Source organism: Branchiostoma belcheri, unplaced genomic scaffold (genome assembly GCF_001625305.1).
Source record: "Branchiostoma belcheri isolate BF01 breed outbred unplaced genomic scaffold, Haploidv18h27 scaffold69, whole genome shotgun sequence".
In the NCBI taxonomy this organism is placed as follows: Eukaryota; Metazoa; Chordata; class Leptocardii; order Amphioxiformes; family Branchiostomatidae; genus Branchiostoma; species Branchiostoma belcheri.
This window is the reverse complement of record NW_017804342.1, coordinates 891,193-915,970: the sequence shown is the minus strand read 5'-3', so window position 1 is coordinate 915,970 and position 24,778 is coordinate 891,193. Positions and strand designations below refer to the sequence as shown.

General features: G+C 43.5%; 3 protein-coding genes and 1 pseudogene across 3 annotated transcripts; 2 read left to right on the top strand and 2 right to left on the bottom strand.

The window, feature by feature from the left end:
• Positions 1–312: 312 nt before the first annotated feature.
• LOC109484202 lies at positions 313–4,642 on the top strand (annotated as a pseudogene).
• Positions 4,643–4,808: 166 nt separating this feature from the next.
• On the bottom strand, positions 4,809–14,667 carry LOC109484201 (cationic amino acid transporter 4-like). Its single transcript, XM_019787449.1, has 15 exons — positions 14,453–14,667; positions 12,121–12,418; positions 11,434–11,581; positions 10,707–10,975; positions 10,304–10,451; positions 9,585–9,795; positions 8,946–9,093; positions 8,390–8,550; positions 7,803–7,967; positions 7,466–7,557; positions 6,900–7,018; positions 6,457–6,565; positions 5,989–6,132; positions 5,305–5,609; positions 4,809–5,182 (listed from the first exon to the last, which is right to left on the bottom strand). Exons 2-14 carry the CDS (start codon positions 12,295–12,297, stop codon positions 5,350–5,352), a joined length of 2,151 nt encoding a protein of 716 aa, XP_019643008.1. The 5' UTR covers positions 12,298–12,418; positions 14,453–14,667; the 3' UTR covers positions 4,809–5,182; positions 5,305–5,349.
• A 1,441-nt stretch (positions 14,668–16,108) lies between these two features.
• LOC109484112 lies at positions 16,109–17,192 on the top strand. Its single transcript, XM_019787334.1, has 2 exons — positions 16,109–16,476; positions 17,024–17,192. The coding sequence occupies exons 1-2, from the start codon at positions 16,328–16,330 to the stop codon at positions 17,190–17,192; spliced, it is 318 nt and encodes a 105-aa protein (XP_019642893.1). The 5' UTR covers positions 16,109–16,327.
• Positions 17,193–18,159: 967 nt separating this feature from the next.
• On the bottom strand, positions 18,160–20,137 carry LOC109484111. Its single transcript, XM_019787333.1, has 5 exons — positions 20,116–20,137; positions 19,509–19,699; positions 19,237–19,312; positions 18,683–18,885; positions 18,160–18,456 (listed from the first exon to the last, which is right to left on the bottom strand). The coding sequence occupies exons 1-5, from the start codon at positions 20,135–20,137 to the stop codon at positions 18,292–18,294; spliced, it is 657 nt and encodes a 218-aa protein (XP_019642892.1). The 3' UTR covers positions 18,160–18,291.
• Between the last annotated feature and the right edge of the window lie 4,641 nt (positions 20,138–24,778).

Sequence of the window (24,778 nt, the reverse complement as noted above, 5' to 3'; positions counted from 1 at the left end):
AACATAGTGACCCTAGAATCGTGTCCATGGTAACGTCTTGCGATTGTCAACATTACCGGCAGGCCGACCTAACGTTACCCGATAGGTGACGTGACGTACAGGTGAGAAAATAACACCTGGTCTCACCTGCGACCGACCACCCACCTCCAAATATGGGCATACAGGGGCGAGTGTTTACTAACGGCCGTGGAGGCACATTCAAACAAAAACAAGCACAGCGGTGACGGTGCGTCCGTATAAAAACGGTCGTCGTCCTCTTTTTCTCATCATTTCTACCAGTCAACTAGCATCAACTTTGCTCTGTTTAGTTGAAGGAAATCTTAAGTTCGTAAAAAATCTGGTGCCGTTTTGAGATTGGCTCAGGTGTATCGAAGTATTGAACGCGGAAGTAGAGTTCCCTGTGGTTGCACGCGGACGACATCGCGATTATTTTAAATTATTAAGGATTTTAATTAAGAACAATCGATGGCAACAGTCAATAGCCGATCCCCCCTCCAGAGCTGCCAACCCTCCCGGACAGTTATGGCCGACTCCAGGACCGACACCGCCAAGCCAGCTCCAGCGGGCAGCAAACGGCCCCAGCCCTGCGTCTTCGAGGTAAACTTCGCCGGCGACAACAAGGAGAACAGGGGCGGGAAGAAGGACCTACAGGGAGCCTTTCGCCAGGTAAATGTCCGAGAATCTTCGTACAATCCTCTAGCCTGTACATTCGTTGAACTCATCAGGATAGTGTTAACATTTTAATGTTACACGTCGGAAATTGGCAGATATGCAGACGATATCTAACCGTTTCGTCGGTGCTTGTCACACCCACCTAGCTTTCTTCATCCCATGCAGCTTCACTTCCAAACGATTGTGCATGGGCAGTACTTCTAATAGTATGTGTTTTTCTAAACTTAGAATGCTTAAAATCAGATATTTCTGTGTGCGATCTTTCCAGTTCGTTCTCGGTGGAGTGGTGGCACTAAATTAAGAAATACATTCACTAGAACTTACAATCATTTTGAACATTTCTTGGGTCCAGATATCGAAAGATCTAGACAAATTAAAGAAACGTCTCGCCTTGACATACGTTCGATGTTTTACATTGTGACCTTTTTGTGTTTAGTACAAGAAACGCCGTCAGACGGAGCTGAAGACACAGCAGCTGATGAAGGAACGTGAGCTGCAGGCCAGGGCCGATCCCAACCGCATGGCGGCGCTGCGGCACAAGTTTCTGGAAACGGCTAAGAAATACTACGGCGTGCCTTACGCCAAAAAGTACCACCATCCAGGTATAGAAACGTGCCCTCTTCATCTTAATTGTAACATAAAGTCAAAGCATCGATTTTTCCCCTTTTTAAATAGTTTTCCCAGGTCGGGCAATTTGGTTCATCAATGTTATTGTGTGAACGACCGTTAGATCATTTTTATAGAGGGCGGCAGAAGAGAGAAAGAGCTCTAGACTTTATCTCTAAGCAACTCTTTCGGTGGCTGCTAAGACATTATCAAATTGGCCAGGCAGTATCCATTTGCCTGACAGTTGTCATTTACCACCCGAGTTAGACTGGCGTGAAAAAAAGATACCAGTACACTGCAAGAGAGAGCCAGATATAGGCGTCTACAAACATGCCAAAAATAATTCGACGCCTAAACCTCAGCTTATTGAGAACGCTCAACTCACGTTAGTGCCATTTCCGCCTACCCCCCTCTCCGTGCAGACAGTCCTGAGTACGCCTCCCCCCTGTTCCTGGACTGTTGTGGGCTGGTCCGCCGGGTGCTCCGGGAACTGAAGGAGGATTTCGGCTTCACCATCGGGCCCTGGAACCAGGCCTACATGTTCGACACTTTACCCAACGTGGTGGAAAGGTAGGGGCAATTTTAATGGATCTTTGCGCCCGGCCACTTATGTCCTACGATAGGACGGCGTCTTGGGACTTACTATGTCACATCCAAGCAGATCTTTCGGTAGCGGAAAAGACAGTTTCAAATTGGCAAGACAGTATCCATTTGCCAGGTAGTTACGGCTCGTACCATTTGCCACGCCAAGGCTGGCTGGTGTAGAAAAAAAGATACCGGTACAAAAAAAGAGAGCCCGGTAAAAACGCATAAAACACACCAAAACTAAGCCGAAACCTAAACCTCTGCTTGAAGTGTAGGGCATACATGATGTATGCACAATCCGTCAACCGTGGACTTAAGCTGTACTTGTGACAGAAAATGCTGCTGTAGATTTGTTGTTGAGGGGACGTCGGGTCTTCCAAAGCTCGCTGAAAAAAATTGAAAATTGGTACATGACAAGGAATATGACCCTGTCTTTGCTAAGTCTTCGAACAAGGAACAATGGGGATTTGTCATCACATATACATTCCAGAACAAGCGTTTGTTTGGGCTGAGCTTCGGCGATTGTAAGATGTTTTATTCGAGAATAGTACAACGAGAACTGTTAAGAGATTTCTGTATAACGCCATACTCTCGGTTTTCCAGGGAAGAGGACATGACGTCCTGGTGATCTGGTGTTCGTGTCAGGGATCTACTATAACCCCAAGTCTAAGAAACAGCGGCACAACATGGTTCACGTGGAGATCTGGGCCGGAGAGGGAGAAAAGGTAAATCAGGAGTTTTAATAACAACTTATGATAGGAACTAGCTTTGGTACCATCCTGGTGAGGTTACGTATGCTCCCACAGTCGCTACCGTCCGACGGTCAAACCGGTACTAAGTATCGACTGTGGGAGCGGACGTAAACTAACCAGGCTGGATAGGAACTGTGTAAAATCTACGTTACTGCATTTTCTCTCTCACGCACGTTCAAGTACAAACCTCGAGTCGACCTGACTCTTTTAGTCGCTAACTGTACTGCTACGTTGCATGGTCTCATTCCTACCAACTTCGTCTCTTTCCATGGACAATCTTTCATCCTATTTGCTGTACTAAACTTTACAAACGTAATTTCTACCAGTAACAAATGAAGTTTTCTAATGATGCATGACACCATGCAACTGATAAAGTAAGGTTTTAGTTTCTAGCTTCTTGAGCAATTCCCAGTAATACACTGCATTCTGATCTCATGGCTTTACCCGTTTCGTTAGGTGGTTGGAGCCCGCTGGCAGCGTGGAAAGGTGCAGATGTTTGACTCGTACAAGTTCCAGTCTAAGTCTTACCACAGCATGCAGTACCACTTCCGCTCCATAGACACGTGGCTGCTGGGTATCTGTAAAAGGTAAGCTACCAGATATCCAGACAAGTGCCCGATGTGGGGCTGGTGTGTAGCCTCGAAGGCTGATGGTTTTAAGTCTAAGAAGAGAAACAGTCGTCTAAGAGAAATTCTTGGAATGACATAGATAGAATTAGATATAGAAAGGACAGCCCTTAGATGGCTAGGGCATGTTAAGAGAATGGAAGAGGAAGGATTTCAAAGATAGACTCTCAAATATAAACCGATGGGCATGCGCCCTTTAGGCAGACCCAGGAAAAGGTGTAAAGATCACATGCAAGAAATATGGGCCAAGTATATATACTGGGCAGACTAGACAGACGTGAGAAGGAGGGGTCTTCCAAGACCGAGCGGAATGGAGAACCGCCCAGCTCAACTGACAGGCCCTAAGGCCTATACCTGGGGAAGATATACTTGAGGTTTTAAAGAAGTCAACATTGAAGACAATCATATTTCTTTTTTTTCCCTCCAGCTACTGCCCTGACCACCCCTGGACGCGTTCGTCCTTCGTGCCGACCCAGCGGTCGGTGTTCGCGGTGGAGGAGCCCGCACAGCAGGACCAGGAGGCGGGGGACGGGGACGACCACGCCCAGGTCATCGGTAACCATGGCAACCAGAGGGAGGCTGCCGTCGACGACGTCACCGTCAGCGTCGCACAGGATCCTCTGACGTCATCTGACGTGCCCACATCTGTCGTCCGAGAGGATGATCCTAAGATCGACCTCATGTCATCTGCCGGTGAAACTGCAGCATCGGACGTGATGTCTTCAAATATAGACGAAACTTCGGAAGAGAAACCTTTGTTTTCTCCGAAGGCATCGTCATTTAAAGATGCTGCAGAGGAAAGGTCCGCAGATGTCACTGCATCATCCGATGACAAAAGCGGCATTCGCGTTGAAGATGTGACACCAGGTTCTTCATCAAAGCCTCTGGCTGACACCTTGCCATATGAAGAAAACGAAGAAGCCCTTCTCACTGGTAACGACGACGATGAACCAACAGCCGAGGCAACAATAGAGACACATGAACTACCGAACGGTTGTCCTCGTATCGGTGAGAAGCAAGAGAGTGAACAGGAAGGCACAGAAAGCCTGCCGTATCGTGTGTTGGGACTGCTACGAGCAGCAATGAATAGCGTACTGAGGCTTGTATACGGCTAGGATTACTTTTGACGTTTTGTTTCATATTTCGATCTAGTATATAATCTATTATAGCAACGTGGAGTATTGGAGTGTATTCTTATACTTTTACAGAAAAAGTGATGTTTTGCTATACTTGTTTGATTCTGGTGTGATATGTATGCAGAAGCTGTATCTAAAATGATAGTAATAGTACACGCTTTTTTAATGTGTGTGTTGTAATACTCAAGTAGACATGTCAAATTTAATAGGATATGCTTAGATCGTGTATGAATATGATGGTTTAAACTATTTCTTATATCACCAACAGTGCCAAAGTCATACAAGGGGCTGGTCCCTTTGTAGCTAATACTAATACATGTATATCAGTTATGACAACTATCTCTTTCCCAAGGTGAAGTTTATTGAACAATAAACAAAATATACAATCGGGATCAATCCTCCTGTTTTCATTGCAAAATGTTAACCATATTCCAGATATACGGTCGGCTTTCTAAAAGCTTCACGTCCTTGCTTTATCGGTTTCTTCCAATAACTCACCTTTAAATTTAGCTTTCTCGTAATGAGTTCTTCGGCCCTGTGAATACAGCTAGCAAACGTACCGTTCCACAAAAATCCCATATAAGTTACTAGTAAGTAGTGCGAAACCTTTTTCTTTCAATATTAGTACACCGCATCTGGTATAACGTTACTTAAGAAACATTGAATGCTACATGTATTGCGTTGCAAAGGTTACTCACAGAGCAAATTCATAAGTATTTACAGTACTTTATGACAGTTAACTGTGATTAGCCTCTACCAGGCTTCGGGAGTTGGCTGGAAAGCCTAGATATTGGCCAAATAGAGAGATAACATGCAGGGGAGTTAGTCCGCTAGAGAATATCCGGGTGAGGCAAACTGTACTCTCTAGCGGACCAACTCCCCTGCATGTTATCTCTCTATTTGGCCAATTTAGAAGCCTGGTAGAGACTAAACTGTAAGCTACATCTTTGTCCTTGTGACATCACTATGTCGTCATCTCCGGGACCCTCTCCGGGACCCTACTGTAAGTATATCGTCTTCTGACGCTTCTCCCTCCACTTCGCTCCCCTCGGAGTCTTCCGGTCTGCTTTGTCTGCCCGTCCTGGGCCGGGTGGTCTCCGTGGGTTCGCTGTCGTACATGCCCGAGGGTGGCGGCGAGCGGGTGCCGTAAGTTGACAGCGGGAAATCCGAGTCGGAACCGCCGCCGGGAATCAGGCTGTCCTCCTCTCCTAACTGGCGACGGTCATTGATATCTAAGGAAAATGAGATTATTTAATAAAGGATACAGTAAACTTTTGATTGCCAAACTTTGGACATGGAGGACTGAGGAAGCCGAGGATGGCATGCATAAAAGACCCTCTACTACTTCAAATATCAAAATTCAAATATAAGATTTATTGTTACCTATGGGGCGTCAAGAAAGTGTGTGTGTGTGTGTGTGTGTGTGTGTGTGTGTGTGTGTGTGTGTGTGTGTATCTGTCTGTCTGTCTGTAAACACGATAACTCGAGAAGGCTTACATGGATTTTCTTGATATTTGGTAAGTGGGTAGGTCTTGATGAAACCTCGAAATGATTTAATTTGGCCCCCTAGCGGCTTGTTAGAAAAGTGCAATAAAAGTGTAGCGGGCTTACATGACGGCGGTTGGCTGACCCTGATGACGTCACTCCGCTTGTACATCTTGCGCTTGGGCACGATGAGGTAGGGAGACTGCGGTCCGGAGTCCGGACCCTGCGCGCGGCTGTACCGGATTCCGTACGAGAAGTACACCAGGAAACCTAACAGAACGGAGACATTCCGGATGCTGAACAGTTTGTACATGCAAACAAGTATTGGCTACTTAAATATGGGTGGTACCCAAAAATAAAGAGACGCCTCACATAGCTTGTTTTTAGGCTATTTCAAACGCTTCAAATATAAAACGATGACGAAAATGTGCTAAGCAATGGTAGTAAATGTCAATATTAGACAGATATCCTCAACCAGAATATTTTTGGTTTTGCTACCCTGAAATTGCATTGGATGCCTTTGACTACCTGGCCAAGACGGGTACTATCATCAGGCTTGTGACCTTATATATCGTACTTAGACTTGATCCTCACCAATGATCATCCAGACCCCGAAGCGGACCCAGGTCATCGGCTGGAGGGCGATCATCAGGTAGATGTTACAGAACATGGAGATGGCGGGAAACAGGGGCACGAACGGGACCTGGAAACACACAAACAAACGAACACGGAACAACGTTAATAATATCGATGTATTAACCTTTATTTATCATAAATCCAAGTGACGTATTGACTATATTATTATGCGCAGGGAGTACGCTCTTTTCACTACCATTTGTAACACGTTTGTTTGACTTGGTTCTGAAAGAAAAACTCTTCAGCAGTATAAAGGTAGTTAGCATTAATTTGGTGGCTACGTACAAGACTATCCAGTAATTCAATGATGTTAAAACATCATTGAAATCGTCAAGTACGTATCAACCATATGAAGTTTTTAAATTAGTTTTAACAGAGGAAAACATCAGCGTGATACTAACCTTAAACGTCATGATGTTCCTGTTCTGTTGATGCGCCCCGATGACGATGAGAGACAGGAAGAAGCCGACAGAAAACACGGTCACTCCCGTCAGCGCCCACCACTTCTGCTGCTGAATAGCTGCAATCATAGATGGGGAAACATTATGAAGAGCCCACAATCCGTCCAAAACGTACACTTACATTATGTACAAACAAAAGAACTGAAGATACAGTAACGATCTGAGACAGGAAGAAGCCGACAGAAAACACGGTCACTCCTGTCAGGGCCCACCACTTCCTCTGTCCAATAGCTGCAGTCATCGACGAGAAAGGAAGTTGAAACATATAACGAAAAGCCTGCAATTCGTCAAAAATGTACACTTAGAAATGTATGTCAACTGGAAAGAGTAGAAATGGGTCAAATAGACAGGGGAGTTGGTTGGCTACGGGTGGCATATGGGCATATCCCATTTCCAGCCGCTTCTAAAGCTAGGTAATCAGGATTGGTTATACCAGTTATACATACAGATACATACAAATACAGATAGTAATGGTTCAAATCGTCTGCCTTTGTAGTATTACGTACCATCGATACCGTAGAACAAGACGATCGCCAGCCCCACTTGGAACATGGCCATGATGAGAACAGCGGTGGTGACGGCGTGCCCGGGCTCGTACCTGTATGGTTGGTTTAAATTTATTCTGAGTTTATACATAGACTTAGACAACAGGCAACCATTAAGATTGCCTGAAATGCACCGTGAACTGGTCGACATAGATAACTTGCTGGTAAAATCTTCTTACTAAAAAAAGACACATTGCTCATTATAATGTACCTCACAACGATTTGTTTACAATAGACACTCCGTTACTAGGCACTGCAAGATGCAACGTTATTCGGTAACATAACCGTGAAGGATTACCTGTTCAGGAACCCCAGGAAGTAGAAAGACTCCTTCAGCCGGCCGGGTTTCTGCTTCTTCCGCCGCGCGCGGGCTTTGGTCGCCTCCTCGCTGTCCTCCAGCCTCTCGAACCACGGCGGGATCATCTCCAGCCCGGCGACTTCGTGAGGAAAGTGGGACTGGTATCTGGGGAAGGACGGGTGTGTGGCGTATTAAGCTAAGTGGGATAGTAACTTTCAACTCAGACTAGAGGTCCCGGGTTCAGATCCTGCCATTCCACCGATGTTTTGCGCTTGGGGAAGGCAATTAACGCGAGCTTCCTCGCTTCGTTCACTCAAGTGAAAATGAGTACCTGGTTGGTTAGGCCTCGTATCAGCCATGCCAGGATGATCAAAATTATCTTCGGGGCATTAAAAAGGACGGATGAAGTAAGGAGCGAGGAGGGTGGCACTATTTAGGATCATTTAGTTGTTAAAGAAAATTTAAAGAAAAACAGGCAGACAGAAAGATAAAGAAAGAAAGACACAAAGAAATGGAAAGAGGGAGAGAGATACCTTACACAAGCAACAAATTTTAATCTCCGTTCGTGCCATGCAAACATGGCTTACCTTGTGACGATGAGACTTGCAGCGACAACGGTGTACGCTAGGAGCGTTCCTATCGACATGAACTCCACTAGCGACCGCAGGTTGAACAGCATGGTCGTGATGGCGCCCAGAGTACCGAACACAATGGTGGCAAGTACCGGGGTCTGTGTTCTCTCGTTAACCTGTGTAGAATATCCAGACATATTCTTGTTACCTTTAACTGTCAAACAGAAGCAAATTATATCAATCACAAATGTCATGTTCACGACGTTAATCAATACTGTTGGTGACGTGTATCTCAAAGGAATTATGTCCATAAGAAGCGGCTTACCTCATATCTGCCTCTTTTGCAACAGACTGCATCATATGTAAAAGTATCTCAAAGAAAAGCAACTAAAATTCGTTCTTTCTATTCATCTATCTAATATCTATTTATATCTATCCATCCATCCATCTCTCTCTCTCTCTCCCTTTCTCTCCTTTGTGTCCTTACCTTAGCGAATGAGTGGTAGAACAGTCCTTCCTAAGGCCTTACCTTAGCGAATGAGTGGTAGAACAGTCCTTCCTAAGGCCTTACCTTAGCGAATGAGTGGTAGAACAGTCCGTCCGCGGCCATTGCGTACACACACCGTGGCATGGCGAACAGTGACGTCACTAGTGACGCAGACATGGCGCACAGAGCTCCTACAGCGATGATGGTACCGGCCCACCCCCAGCCGCGCATCCTGTAAATGCGAGTAGATAGGGTCTAGCTACAATTGCATGTAAATTATATTATATCTTATGGTATAATCTAAGATATACAGCTATATTTTGTACAGAAACGCTTACTACAGAAAAACAAAAGGCAATTATCAAATTATACGGAGAAATTGCGTTGAAAGACATAATGTATATGCTACAATTTCTGTGATTTCTACAGTAAGTTAAAGATACTTTTGTACTTTTATAACTCAAGATATACAGTCATATTTTATACATTAACAACTGAAATATACAAGGTGATTTTTCAATTATCAAAGTAATCAGGCAAAATTGCAACGGAAGACATAATTATTTGCAAAATACACTGAAATGAACATAGATAACTCTTGAGCTTCTATTACTAGTCTAAGAGCAAATGCTGTCGGCCAGATGATATATCTAGCTTTAGCATTTCAACTGAACTAATATATAGCAATACATCATTGATAATAGAAGGAGGTCGTGGTCTTACTTGAAAGCTGAAGGCAGTGCAGACTTGGGGCTGATGTCGGTCCATGGCACCATCAGTGTCAGAGCCCCGGACACTCCCGTGTACGCAAATATCGCGAGAAACAGCGAGACACAGATGGCTACCGGGATGCCCCGCGCGGGATCCTGCACCTCCTCGGCCACATTTCCCACCACGTCAAACCCAACAAAGGCGAAGAAGCAGGAAGACGCAGCTGTGTTGTAGCAAATGTAACATAAATTAAGACATTGATGTAAGCCTTTGAATACTAGTTGGCCAGGACGTTACGGCCAGCTAATGGTAGGCTAAAGCGGGTGACTTGCAGTATCAATAATTTGCATGTATATCATGATCATCGATGTAAAAATCAGCGATCACCCATGTCGTATGCATATATGAGCGGCTTTTGGAAAATACCTGTCGACTACAGATTTGTTTTTCAGTCCACTGACGCGGATGCTACCTGAATGTATTCAAAAACTATACATTTGCAATGTGTAACTGTCACCTTGGTACCTTCAAGAAGGTTTTATTTCTAAACCCCCTTGGTACCTTAGTCATCGGCACTTAAAACACCATGCTGACTTTTCTTTTTTATGGTGGTTTCATTACTAGTAACCATTTTGTGGTAGCCTATTGAGTATGAACAGGACTTTTATTCGTTATGGGGTTAGGCAGTAGGGTGAGATGGTACGTTTGAGACCCGTTACTGTGGTACTCACCCTGCATGACGCTCTTCCATCCGTTCGGTATGAACCCGCCGTGGTCCATCCAGTTGTGCAGGTCCACCAGGAACAGTCCGGAGCACACGATAAAGGCGACCACCATCATGTTCACCAGAGTCAGGATAGTGTTCAGGTGGGCTGACACCTGGGGAAAAATTTGCACTGATTAATCGTAAGTACCAAAATAATTTCATCAGGTTGGTAGTATAGAACATATTAGGAGTTTCTTATAGCCACAATCCTTAATCTCCAAGGGTGGCAAAAGACAGTATCAAATTGGCCAGGTAGTATCCATTCTCCAGAGAGGGTCCAATACGTCACCCTTTGAAACTATCTTTTGCCACCCTAAGATCTATCTTTTGCCACCCTAAGATCTGCTTGGAGATTATATCATCCGTACCTGCGCCCCTAACCCTATAAACAGCATGACGAGCAGCATGAGCCCGCAGGCGACCAGGTCGGGACTGTCTGCGAACGGCTGGATGTTGCCCATGCTGAGGTGCGAGTTGGTCCAGTTGGAGATCTTGTACCCGGCCAGGTAGTCCACGTACCCGCTCCAGGCACGCGCCACCGCGGCTGCGCCGATGACGTACTCCAGGATCATGTTCCAGGCGATGACGAAAGCCAGCAGCTCGCCCACGGTGACGTAAGTGTACACGTAGGCAGAACCTGGGGGAAAAGAAGTTGTTAGATTGCTAAGTAGCCTAGACCATTCAGACCCTAAGGAGGGTACCTGAAGAGTTACCTAAACTGTTTATACTTTTCCTGTTGAGGATTGAGAACTGACTTGATGAACTTAGTCATGGAATCAAAGCTTGTGAGATTAGACACACAATCAATGGATATTCAGTCGATCCTTATTTACGATTAATCTCCAAGCAGATCATATTGTGGCAAGCAGTATCCATTGGCCAGAGGAGGTCCATATGCATTAGCCACCATTCGATGGACGTGTAAATTCCTCTGGCTAATGGATACTGGCTTGAGCAGACGGCCAAGGATGTGCTTTTTAGATTTTTTTTTTTAGATCTTTGGTGTTCAGTCAATTTCGCCAGTACTGAGACCTGTTTTTGGGATCTCAGAGTGCCACTGAGTTCGTGACACTTATTAAAGAGTAAACGACTTGCCTGCTTTGGGAATCCTGGCCCCGAACTCGGCGTAACACAGTCCGGACAGCAGGGCGACCACCCCGGCCAACAGGAAGGCGGCCACGATGCCCGGCCCGACGATGTCGTGCGCCACGGTCCCCGTCAGCACGTACAGACCCGCGCCAACCTGGCAATGGGAATCGCCATAAACACACGTAATTAACATGGTTATAGGTAGTTAAGTTAAGTAAGACTAACGTGGTAGTTCTTCTGTGTTGCACGTTGGTAGTTAAAACCCCTGTCACACATTCACGACCTCCCCCCGAATTTGTTCCTTAACATGTTAACACCAGCCAACCAGTTTCGGCTGATGTTCAGGACCGCTTTGACCAGATTTAGACCACGCCTGGTACTCTATACGAATCGAAACGAATTTGAATCAACTTTGAGTCAAATTACTCCCGAATGGCTGGTGTTCCCCTGATCTGACTTACAGTCGACTACCAGCCAACCATGGTCCAACCTCCCGACCAACCCACGAATCTTTTAAACATTTCGAAACATTCGGCTGAGGCGCAGCCGAACAGTAGCCGACCTTACCAAACACCAGCCGACCTTGCTCCGACCTACTGATAACCATAGTTGGGGGCGTTCGTTATACTTAATATCAAGTGACAGGTGTAACTACGACCGTCAAACAATCTAATGGTGAACCTCCTCACTTACCATGGAGCCCAGAGACAGCAGCGTGAGTTCCAGGGTAGACAGGCACCGTCTGAGCGGCGTGGAGAGCGCGTCCAGCCCCATGTTCTTGGTCCGGACCAGCTTGGCACACAGCGCGCTGCACAGCAGGCTGGAACCGCGCGAGTCCGAGGACACGGAGTTCACAGACCGCGACGACATGTCGGAAACCGTGTGGGGATTTCTTTTTTCTCTCTCTTTCTCCGAGTGTCTTTCTTAGCGTTTTGTTTCGCTCATTTGCTCCCTGTTGTTCAGCTCTGGATTGCTACCAAGTGTAGACCGTCTGTGAAGAAAAGGAATGAATAAATGAATGAATGAATGAATATATGACATGATGATTTTTTTCTCCCCTCGTGTCTTTCTTTGAGTTTTGCTTCGCTCATTTGCTCTCGGTTGTTCGGCTCTGGACTGACACCAACTGTTGACAGTCTGTGAAGAAAAGGGAATGAATGAATTGATGAACTGTGGGTATAATTGTTTGTTGTTTGTCCCACGGCAGTGACTTCAAATTAAGAAAGAACCTTTAGCAAAGAAATAGAAACAGTACTAGTGTAAACAATATTACATAACTATCGCTGAAAAGCTAACTCCTAAATCTACTGTTTTTACTCCTTGTTTTGAGACAGAGAGAGACGGACGAATGATTCCATGACCACTTTTTCTCTAATGTGTTTGTTTTCGGATGGAAATAATGACATGTATTTATGTTGATTTTGTTTGACATTTATGGAAACCAGGAGGACAGGATATGGGTCATACATAAGTGCAGGACTGCACCAAGGTGGAAAATTTACCGCCAATTTACGGTGCTACCTTCTGAAAGGAAATAATAAATTTAAAGGGAATGTTTGTTTAGACTTTGCCCGTAAAATGCCTCGTGATAGCATCCATAAAAGAAACTGAAGAAGAAAAGAAGAAAAAATGCAGCCAATGTTTTTACGTCCAAGCTCACTATCCGTCCGTGTCATCCCCTGTGTTACTAACCGGTGCATTTTAGCGTATCGTTATTTGTATCCAAGCAGATGTAACGATCCAACGCAGTGCTTGACGCGTGTTTTGGGGGCATTCTGTATGTAGATCAAGTGGCAAGAGTCTTCTCAGTCTAGAAAGACGTACGAAATGCTACAAAAACACGCGTAAGGAACTTAATAGTCGGACCCTACATCTGTTTGGTATTTGAGTGGTTATACGATCTGCACATGTTTTGGTAAGAAGGAATTTCTGACTGTAGAGTGGACCGCCTAAGAATGAACAAGTGAACCGTTTGGGGAGGTATTGAGTTTGTGTCTCTACCGTGTTATGGGGCAGGAGCCCACGTGAAAGTTGGGTAAATGGGCCCCAAAATACCACAGATGACCATCAACAGATCAATATATCCTGGTGGACAGTAATAATGTTATCATAATGATCGCTGATGGTGATGGTAATTAATGGATAGTGATAATGGTCACATATGCAATGGAATCCATCTTGCCTAATATTGCAAAGCGATTTTTTGTTACCCAATTACCCCCCCCCCCCACCTAGTCTGGGAGCCATCAGTTTGGTACATACGTTTTTCGGGTTAGCAGTGCAAGGAGCCACGTTACAAAACGGATGGCACGTGCGCCCTGGCTATTACCACAACCCCTAACTGCGCGGGCAAATTAACTCGACCTCCCCTGGCACATCCCTATTTGGTTAAATTTTGGTTATTTTTCAGCCAACGTTTTACGTCTTATATAGGTGGAGACTAGGTATGTCTTATATAGGCGGAGACTAGGCTACATGTACCTGAGCAGTCTTTGTTGCATGCCCTTTTAGTTTTACAGCCAAGCCAATGAATGAACATAAACAACGCCCTAAATCAAACCACACAAGTGTCAACCTTGCTTCAACTTGATTTACGTATACTAATATGCCACTTCTGATGTTGATTCCTTCCACACAGTTTCTACTCAACCCGTCACGGTTTCCTAGAAGTCGGGCTTCTGATATTTACACGCCTTTGTCGAACAATTTGCCTACCTGGATTCCATTATCTACAGACATACTGGTACGTGTGTTTACTTAACAGTTGCTGGTCACGAAGCTTAGAGCTCAACCTTGACAAAAATGCATGGCAGAAAAATGCATGCCAGAACTATAACCAACCAACCAAGCGTATGCATGGACTTGTTGAGAACCACTCGTAGTTATGGCTGACGAATATAAAAAGATATTTCACAAAATCCTGTCATTTATGACTTAAATACTGTCCAAGACTCTATAAGTAGACAGCTTGTCGTCAACGGATGTCAGCAAACTGTGTCTGAATACGTGTTAAGAAGACTCCTACCTTGAGTTCGTATTGTCAGGTGTCCCCGTATTGAAGAAAGTTGGTTCCGGACGCTTTTTACAGGTAATAATTCCCCAGATGTTCTTGTTTGGTGGATTATTTATCAGATATCAGTGGTGGGAGGGATAGGGAATGTCGGAAGCGACTTTTCCACAGACCGGACGTTCTGGTTCTTCCGCCTGATTTGCATACAGCCGAAGGTGTCTGTAGGTAGCCCCGGGTTAAAACACGTGGTTAAAAAGGGACAGAGACTGCTCGCTCTAATTGTACACAAAGGGGCTGTGCCATTCTTAAAGGTTATGTGGGGGTGATCGGGTCTTTTTATTATCCTCGCCAAGTTTTGCCATTGTCTGTTATGCTTTTACCTGCATACACACATATACTAGTACGTGAACTGGCCCTTTGGAATGGAATTTTATTTCGTATCTCATCTCTTCTTGGCTGGCTCTAATCCCTGATAAGAATGAATTCCTTGATTCTGAGACTACACAATTCGTATTTCTAACAGTTTCTAAGCTTCAAGATTTTGAGCAGAGATGGTATTAGTCTTGGTGAGTAAACTGTAAAATTGAGTTTGAACCAGGGCCAACCTTGATATGATTTTTATGAATGTGAAACCCGTGACCAGCTGTGACCGCCATCTAGCGATTTGGGTGAAATTGCAGGAAAGTTGGATCGTATTTGGCTGTGGTCGCGATCGTTTAAAAACAGATTTGAAGTTTGAACACATTCATAATTGGAAGCGATCTTCATAGCATAACACAATTGGATTAAATTTGAACAGGATGCAATATAACAAGGATATGATTGACCCCAGTACACTTAGTGAAGATAGTCGGGTTAAGTCAATGACCCAGTGTGTTTAGCTATAAACACGAATCAAAGCGAAGCCGCACTTCATTACACATGTGTTACTACTAGCTATGGAATAAGCATTTTGCATCGCCTAAAGCATTGTTCTAATGGAGCCCGACCCGCTTTTCTTACTATGATGTATGAAACAGCACGATATCCTCTATAAATAACATTCTCTCGTTAGCGTACAGATATCTACTTGACACAGTATAATCGTAGCGTACTTTCGGGTTGGATTACTACTATTCAACGTCTTACCATTACCTAATGTTTATTCAAAAGGTAATGTAATATGTAGGCCACCTTGTCATACTCTGAGTACACAACTCTTAACAAAGGATGGAGCAAGGTCAGGGCGTATTCTGTTCCTGTTGCCTTGGTAACGAGATGCAACAATTGGGCTAGAACGCCGAGGGGAGGGATTAGTGAGGGTTCGGAATTGAGCTCTTCAACATTCAGGGAACTTGTTGTCAGCCTGGTGGCGGCAAAACTCAGTTTGTCAAGTGTTATAAAATTACCTGCAGGTCTGTGGTAAGCTTTGCCGGAGGTTACACCGCATCGTGTCGCCAGGTGTCGCTGTGATGTGAAGTGGTCCAGACAGTGTATTGCCCGGCCGGTACTGGACCATTCTACTTTACTACGTAACTCGGACCAAGTTCAAGGGTGAAGTACCAGTCCTTCACGATCTGCATGACAACCAACAGCAGCGCATCAAACTACATCATCCATGTACGTAGGTGTGTCTCTGACTTATAGCTTTGCAACAACATGATGATGCACAACATCTTTCTGTGGGACAACCTATAACGGTACATTGCACCACTCTAGCCCCGTAGGCGTGCCTAAACTTGAACAACATTGCAAGAACTAGAGGTCTAGCGGTTCTTCAACGACTAGACAACAGTTTCTGGGGATAACCTATACCAGCGCGGAGCACTGTCTGAGCTCCGTAGGCGTGCCTCTGACTTAAATTTGTTGTTACAAGAACAACTGTAGTGGCTGCTCCACGACTTGAAGAAGATGCACGCCGACTTACTGCAGATCTTGAGACTCCACCGTCTGGACTTGGTAGTGAACTTGAGCTACAACATCGACACCGTGGTCGACTATCTCTGCAGAGGAGACGTCATCATAAGGGACGAGAAGGACACTATCATCTCTCATGACAGGTGAAATGATGATGACTTTATTGTAGAACAATTGTACGGGGTACAAAGTATAGTATCTACGTATACTGGTCGTGATACATTCATGTAACTACAATTTTATAAGGCTAACGTACCTAATACAAGTGTGTGTGGCTTGTATAGGATGGGAATGAGCTTGGACGTCGGCTACAATCTTGAGCCATTATTTTTTGCGTGTAAAACCCTATAATTAAATCTCCAACTAAATGATGGAAGGCAAAATCTGACGTTACGTTTCCCTTCTTATGAGTCAGGGCTACAAAAGCGTAATGATTTGGTCCCGCATATCTGATTGGAGATAAGTGAAACATCACAATTTCTCTGAACTCTGTAAGCAATGAATAAGAAGACTTAAAAGATTTTTGTATAGAAATGGTGTAGTGATAGCAAATTTCACGTAACGTGTGTCAACAATAGCTATATAATTAGGACATACTGTGCTTTGTGTTGCGGTAAGCTATACCTGCCTCTTTACATCTATCTGTTGTGTAAATATGCAAATGAAAATTGTCAAAATATCTCCTGACAGGCAGGAAGACAGGGTCACGTGTCTGCTGGACATCTTGGAGACTAAGGACGACGACGCCTTCTATGGTTTTCGTGACACGCTGTTAAAAACAGGCCCGCCACATCTTCCCATACTACTGGACGCTAAAACGGACGTGTTGGGGGGTCAGCTCCAACAAACTACGGATTGAAAGTGGAGACGCATAACTGGCCTCTACCGACTAGGCTTTGGCTGGAAAGAAAATGGCCAAATAGACAGGTGACATGCCAGGGGAGTTGGTCCGCTAGAGAGTATACTTTGCTGCACACAATAAGCAAACTCCCCCTTAAACAAGGATTTTGTCAACATATTTTTTGTAGGGAAATTTTGAAAGATATCACCTCAATATCAGTTTTATGTGTGTAAACAATGACGAGACACACTTAGAACTTCTTTTTAGAACGGAGACCACTGCGAATTAGCAAAATTGGTGATGTTATCTATTGGACCTATCTTCTTTAATACGACTCAAACATAATTGCACGAGACAAAATGAGCCGAATGGATCATTTTTATTAGCGTTTCTTGTACCTTACAATACCTGGCCTTTTTTGGAATGGCATAACACCAAGCCTTTTAAGGACGAAAATCTAAGCCTGAAATATAATGTTTAGTCAGCTGATGTAATCACACATATAACGTATATACTATTAGCTTTTTATGTATGCACAAACGTCAAATAATCATATAGACATATTTTAAGCTGCGTATAACCTCAGTGGGTGAGAGTACGTTCTAGAGTAACAGGAAGAATTTAAACTTGTACAGACGACTTACAAATGCCAAAGCATAAAAGCTTTCAGACTAAAGGTTCAGATATATAATTCAGATGGTAGTATTGAATGCATTTAGTTTGTCTGCAATATTTAATGATTGCATGTAATAATCAATCAAGGAGGCTTCCTTGAATGAGCTATACATTAAACTTAGAAGCTGAGTATCTTTTTTCCGAAATGCTGCTAGTTCAGGTAATATAAAACTATTCAAGTATCACACACCAGCAGAGACACTTTAGAACTCTGTAATGAACCAAATCTCACTGAATTTCTCACTTACTTTTACAACAATTCGTAGTTCATAAAACATGTTAGCAGCTAGTGCAAAAGTCTGCCCTATCTTCCAGTTCAATGAACACCTAAAACTACAATTTATTGCAGCCTACTCTAACCAGGAAATGCTTATACCCCTAAATATACTTAATAGCAAACGCAGCAATGATGGCGCATTAAGTTGTTATTTGTGTACAACAATTAAAAAAAATAATAAAAAAGGGATGGCCAATAGTAGCAGTAGTGAAGCTTGTGGTTGGCGCCTCCGCCGCTGTCGTAAGGGTGCGCTCCTCCCACTCGGTCAGTATTATCGTCATCCTCATCATCCCAACGGAAATACTCATCCCAGACATTCATCTTGTCGACCTGCAAACAATATGTCGTTGTTATTTTTCCATTATTTCACATTTGCCACTGTTTATTTGCACTGCACTTTCATAGACAAAATGGTGAAGAAAGGAACAGGAACAAAGAATCATAAGAGAAAGAAGACTGAGATGAAAAGAGAGCAATTAGAAAGACATTCGGTCGGAAGCCACATGCACAAGGAGACAGAGGAACACCAAATATATTTCCTTGGATTGATACTCACATTTTGACATCTGCTTCCGTACCGAAAGAGGTAGAAGGGCCTGGCAGCCGGTAGGGAGATGTAGTTATAGGTACTCCCGTCGTTACGACAGCAGTACTGGATCAGGGTGTCGAGATCGTATTGCCCGTCTGGCCGTTCGCCACCCGCCCTGTTCGCATTGCGGGAGTCTTCATCGTCCCAGAACACTTCTCCACTTTGGAAACCTGGAGACACAAGATCAGTATCCTGTAAGACTATACACATTACTTCTCAACAGGAGAGTTTGACATTTGTATGTACGTAGCGGGCATGCTTTGTAAGGATTTAGATACATGGTTGTGTAACCTATGGTTTAGTATAGATACAAGGTTTAGAAAACTACTTTGCATTGATTCACAAACCATATTTTAGAATTCTTAATAAAACGTTACATGATCAAATCCACTCGTTGACTGTCGCAAGAACATTTGCTAGTTACACAAATTCAGAGTCTTGCCGGAAGTTTAAACCTCCTTAGATACATACACCATTTTATCACTATTCATTCTGACACAAGACACACCAATTGTACATACCACTCGGGCATCCACCCTTCTTGAAGATGCAGTAGTTCCCAGCTGGCCAAGTGCCCGACCCTTCCCAATAAGACGTCTGGATCGGGGAAAGAAATACTATTTTGTTGTTCTCGACATTATTCAGTGGAACTTCATTAGACAGTGAATGAAGGCAGAATTACAATTTCCCTGTCAATAAACAGGAAAGCCAAATGTTAAAAAGTCAAATCAGCTTTCGCTTTTAGACCACGATCAATGTAATATTTACAGAATGCCATAAGAGATTTACTTACCTTCATGCAAAACTTTTGGTACATGTTGTTTCTCCAGTAACCGCTGGGGAAATGCAGTCCGGACGACCAATGGTTGTTGGAGTCGTCATCCTCCGTATCGTGATAACGCCAACCCAGGCGCCAGGTCACGCCTGCGGCTTCAGGGCAGCCGGTGTTGGTCTGGGGCAATCCATACGTGCCCACTGGCCACTCTGTATGGCATTATTTTCGTGTCAGTATTAGGTGCACATTGCATATATAACACACATGTGCCGCATTGGCATACAGAATTTGATAGCTATGTAATATATAGCACAGCAAAAATGAACGTGTTGGTGGTTGGACTTTTCTGCAGATCAGGTTGGTCCCAGACCAGACCCCAGACCAGCAGGTCCTTGCACTATTGCCGTTGACCTGCCTGTATCCAGTACGGCAGGAGTAGTAGCAAGTTTCCCCGTTTGTGTAGGGGTAGGAACAGCCGCTCCTGGTGGTGTAGGCTGGGACTGGTGCCGAATAACAGGCTGTTGCAAGTAGAAAACAACGTACGAAAGACTTGAGTTCCAGTCTCAATCCGGATATAAAGGAATTCAATCTTAGTTTATTTATCTTCAACTAAAAGCCATGTAACCATTACAACTGTTTTCTTTCATGGTCCCTAATATTGAACGTGTCACAGGACGTAAGATAAAACACAATTTCTTCCACTAGATTCAATATGTCACTCAAAAGTTTAGCATTACCTAGTCGAGAAACAGTTATATCATATCATAGCCCGTACCCGAAGGAATTCGACGACGAAACCGCCGCTGCCGCAACAACCATGCTTCTGACTCCTGGACAAGCGTAGATATCAGAAGGAGCACAAATACACGAAGTAGGAACCTGATAATGAAGAAATATATTTCAAAACAAGTAACAAAATGAAAGAAAGAAAACAATTAGAAAGAAATACTATACAATATAGGACGTCACACAATATTGCACAATCAAGGTCACAGTAAAAGATAATCAAATAAGAGTGCTAACATAGCACAAATATGTAAACGAAGTCATAAAGGTTGCAGCAAAATTCATTCTAAGACTAGTAAGAGGGTGTCAAATTGTACATTGTACACTGTGGTGATTGTGGTGGGCTTTGTTTGGTAGCCTGGAAATGACTTTAATTTGCCGTCGATCTGCTGGCTCAAATCCAACACAATGTCAGTGAAAAACCAATGTGAACCATCAGCATAAGACAATTTATTGAGGAAACGACGTTCGGAAAAATTCTACTATGAGCGACCTAAATTTATTTCGTTGATAATGCCATGGTTAAAACAGTTCAAACTAGAGTTCCCCGATCTCATACCTTCGCCAAATGATGTTAAACTTTATGACTGACAAATTATAGATTAGATTATTCCCCCCTGATTCAAGAAATAGGAACCTAATTTTCATGAATTATATCATTTTATCATAATCTCAACCAAAAGACAGTCTTATATTAACAAACAATGCATTCTAGCATTTCCTAATAAATTATGCAAATGAGGTCCTGATTTGAATAAATTATGTTTAATGATGTTCACGTCAACTAAACTTTCAAATACCACAAGTATGAAATTCCAGGCAGTTATCATTACATAATTATAAAATTTTCTCATTAATTATGCAAATTAAGTCATTATTAACATAATTAATATCTTCCTGTGTTTCTCTCAATGTCAATTACCAATGTCACAAGCTTCAATTGTCCTATCATGGAATGCAGCTGATTTATAGAATTTCCCCATAAATTATGCAAATTACATCCATATTTGCATAATTGTCACATAATTATATTAAACATCGCGTAAGCTACCTACATACCAAAAATCATGACGATCCGTCAATTGGTTCTTGAGTTATCCCCTTTTGAATATTTTCAAGAATATATCCCTGCAGTTCTAGAGCAAGCCGCTAGGGGGCCCAAACTCACGTCACTTCTTCCCCAGCACAAGAGGTACCTACCATCCAAATTTCGTCACTCTAGCATGTCTAGATCATGAGATATCAAAACCGGAAGTTCAGCTGCAGTACCATAACAAGCCGCTAGGGGGTCCAAAATCTAATCATTTTGAGGTCTCATCAAGACCTACCCACCTACCAAGTATCAAGACAATCCATCAAGGCCTTCTCAAGTTATCGTGTTTACAGACAGACAGACAGACAGACACACACACACACACACACATACACGAACGCCCCTGAAAACATAACCTTCTTGGCGAAGGTAACAAGATCCTAGCTGTTTCTTTGCTCAGGTCATGCCCTTAATAATTGTTATGCGCAATCAGGACTATCACATGCATGCGTCGACGGTGCCCGGCTACGCTATGGAAGTTTGGTGAGTGGGGTACGGACTCCCTTAAATGGGATAGTTGGTGTTTTGAACACTCATCTATGATAAATAAAAAAAAAAAAACATCGTCCGCACGTCAAGGGTTCAGAAACAGTGACAGGTACAACGAAAAGCATGCTCCGTGACGAGAGGAGAAATAACCATTTCTGTTTAGTGATGGTGAAATCACGAACATGTTTAGAACATTTCGATACAGACTGGTGATAGAGTAAGACCTACTTCATGTTGAACTTGTCCCGCTGGATGTACTGTGCGCGCCCAGTGGTATTGACGGAGTGATACCGACACTTTCCCCGCCTGACAATTCAGGAGCGCCCCGTTCAGAATGAGAGCTTGGGCGACGGGCTACGGTCTTCAGAAGACTCGGACAACTTTTAAAAGGGGCGTGTTTTCAGTGAAACAGGGAGTGTGAGTCATGCAGACATAAATATCAGCCTATCAGGGAAGTCCATGTAAATAGTGTCATTGTGAATGATAAAGCGAAGGTGGGGCTTAAGTCTCTTCATTTGTGAAGACAGACAGTTGACAAAATTGCAATCTTCCACCCCAAATTCTGCACTGTGATTACAATTATCTTTTACATCGTTTCCTTTTTACAAAGACGAAAACATCGCGCATGACCACCTATGACCTGAGTAATGAAGCCTGAAAGGTGACTCCAGGACAGCCCGATCTCAGACAAAAGACAATTCAGGATGAATATCAGTAACGCTTGGGCGACAAGGGAAAGTAGCCTCCAGTGCAGGCTTTGTGTGGCGTTGGTACATTTTCTGTTTTTACTGCTTTATCGCTGTTTTCTGAAAAGTTTTCTTAAAAGTTAAAATCAGAGTCAGGAGGCTTCTAGATCAAGTTACAATTTTTTGACCCAAAATTCATATTATTTTCTGAGAAATTATGGGTCCGACTTGTCCTGGGCTTGGTGCCGAGTTGTCCTGAAAGGCCAGGGGCCGAGTTGTCTTGGAATCCCTTAAACGTCGACCGGGGGCCTCTGTCAAGGCTAGAGGAAATGGTCGATTGCAAACAAAGCTTGACTAAATTTAAGATGAGTAGGTGAGCTTGTCTTTTCTGATCCACAGAAACATCTCTTACAACCTTTGATCAAAATTTCATGATAAAAATGTGCACTACAGGAACATAATGTGCGAGCCACATGTTTTTGTGTTAACCTGCAATTTTTTGGTACTAAAAACATCGAGGAAACGACCTGCAGAAAAAGTCAATTCACAAATAGCGATTGTTCAACTTTTCTTCATTACTGCAGTCGTGATGGAAAACGATTAAACGTTTTATACCTTGGCGTTTTAAACACTCATCTATGACAAAACACAACCGAACAGTCTTTGCCAACAAGTAGGCACAACTGAGGCGTCAATGGTACAGAAACAGTGGCAGGTACAACAAACTTCGGCTGCTCCCTGACGACAGTGGAAATCACCATTTCTGTTTACTATAAATGGTGAAATCACAAACATGTTTAGAACATGTCGATACAGAGTAGACTAGTGATATATATAGAGTAAGACCTACTTCATGTTGAACTTGTCCCGCTGGATGTACTGTGCGCGCCCAGTGGTATTGTCGGAGTGATACCGACACTTTCCCCGCATGACAAGTCAGGAGCGCCCAGTCCAGAATGAGAGCTCGGGCGACGGGCTATGATTTTTTTATCTTCGGAAGACTTGAACAGTTTTCAAAAGGGGCGTGTTTTCAAAGAAACAGGCAGACTGCGTCATACAGACAGAAATATCAGCCTATCAGAGAAGTCCCTGTAGATAGTGTCATTGTGAATGATTATGGGTAGGCGGGGCTTGTCTCTTCATTTGTGAAGACAGACAGAAGACATTGAATCGTCCCATTGTCTTTCTCCGATATGCAAATGAGTTCTGTGATATCTTGAAAGTTTCCAGCTCATAATGACGATGATATACACTCGGCAATGATGTTAATTCGTCGCTGATTTGCTGGCTTAAAGCCAGAACAATGTCAGTGACAAACCACTGTGAACCATCAGCCCAAGGCAATTTATGACGTACGGAAAAATATCACAAAGAGCGATTGTCCCACCCTTTTATTAAGAACACGACCTACGAAATAACAATGAACCAGCGTCCCACCTTGTTTTCGAGGAAACGATCTTCGGAAAAAACATGAGCTTCATAAAATGTTCAGCTCATGGATGTTGCAAAGTTCTACCTCATGTTAGCGGTAATATTTTAGATTGGTTGTACATTTACGTTTAAAGTTCTGCCGATTATGCTGCTGTTTTAAGAGGGTGACAAGACTTGATATAGCCGATTTATCTTGTTAATTATGATGTTAACTTAACATAAAGATCTTTAATTTCCAAACAAATATTTGTATGAAACATAATATATAACATTTTCTGGTGGCCTGGAATCTCTGGTATTCACTCTGCAGCTGACGAACCGTCAGAACTTCGGAGCAAAGTAAGAAGTGAGACAAAATTGCAATCTTACACCCCAAAATCTGCACGGTGATTACAATTATCTTTTACATCGTTTCCTTTTTACAAAGACGAAAACATCGCGCATGGCCACCTATGACCTGAGTAATGAAGCCTGAAAAGTGACTCCAGGACAGCCCGATCTCAGACAAAAGACAATTCAGGATGAATATCAGTAACGCTTGGGCGACAAGGGAAAGTAGCCTCCAATGCAGGCTTTGTGTGGCGTTGGTACATTTTCTGTTTTTACTGCTTTACCGCTATTTTCTTAAAACAGCATGGCCGGCCTGCTTGGTTTCTGGCTGTCAACAAATCACAAAAAAAACTGACTTCGTTTAGAACCAGGGAAAAACCTGGTTCCCTAAAACGTCGATTGGAGGCCTTTGTCAAGGCTAGAGGAAACGATCGACAGCAAAAATAAGTTTGACGAGATCTACATTGACTATT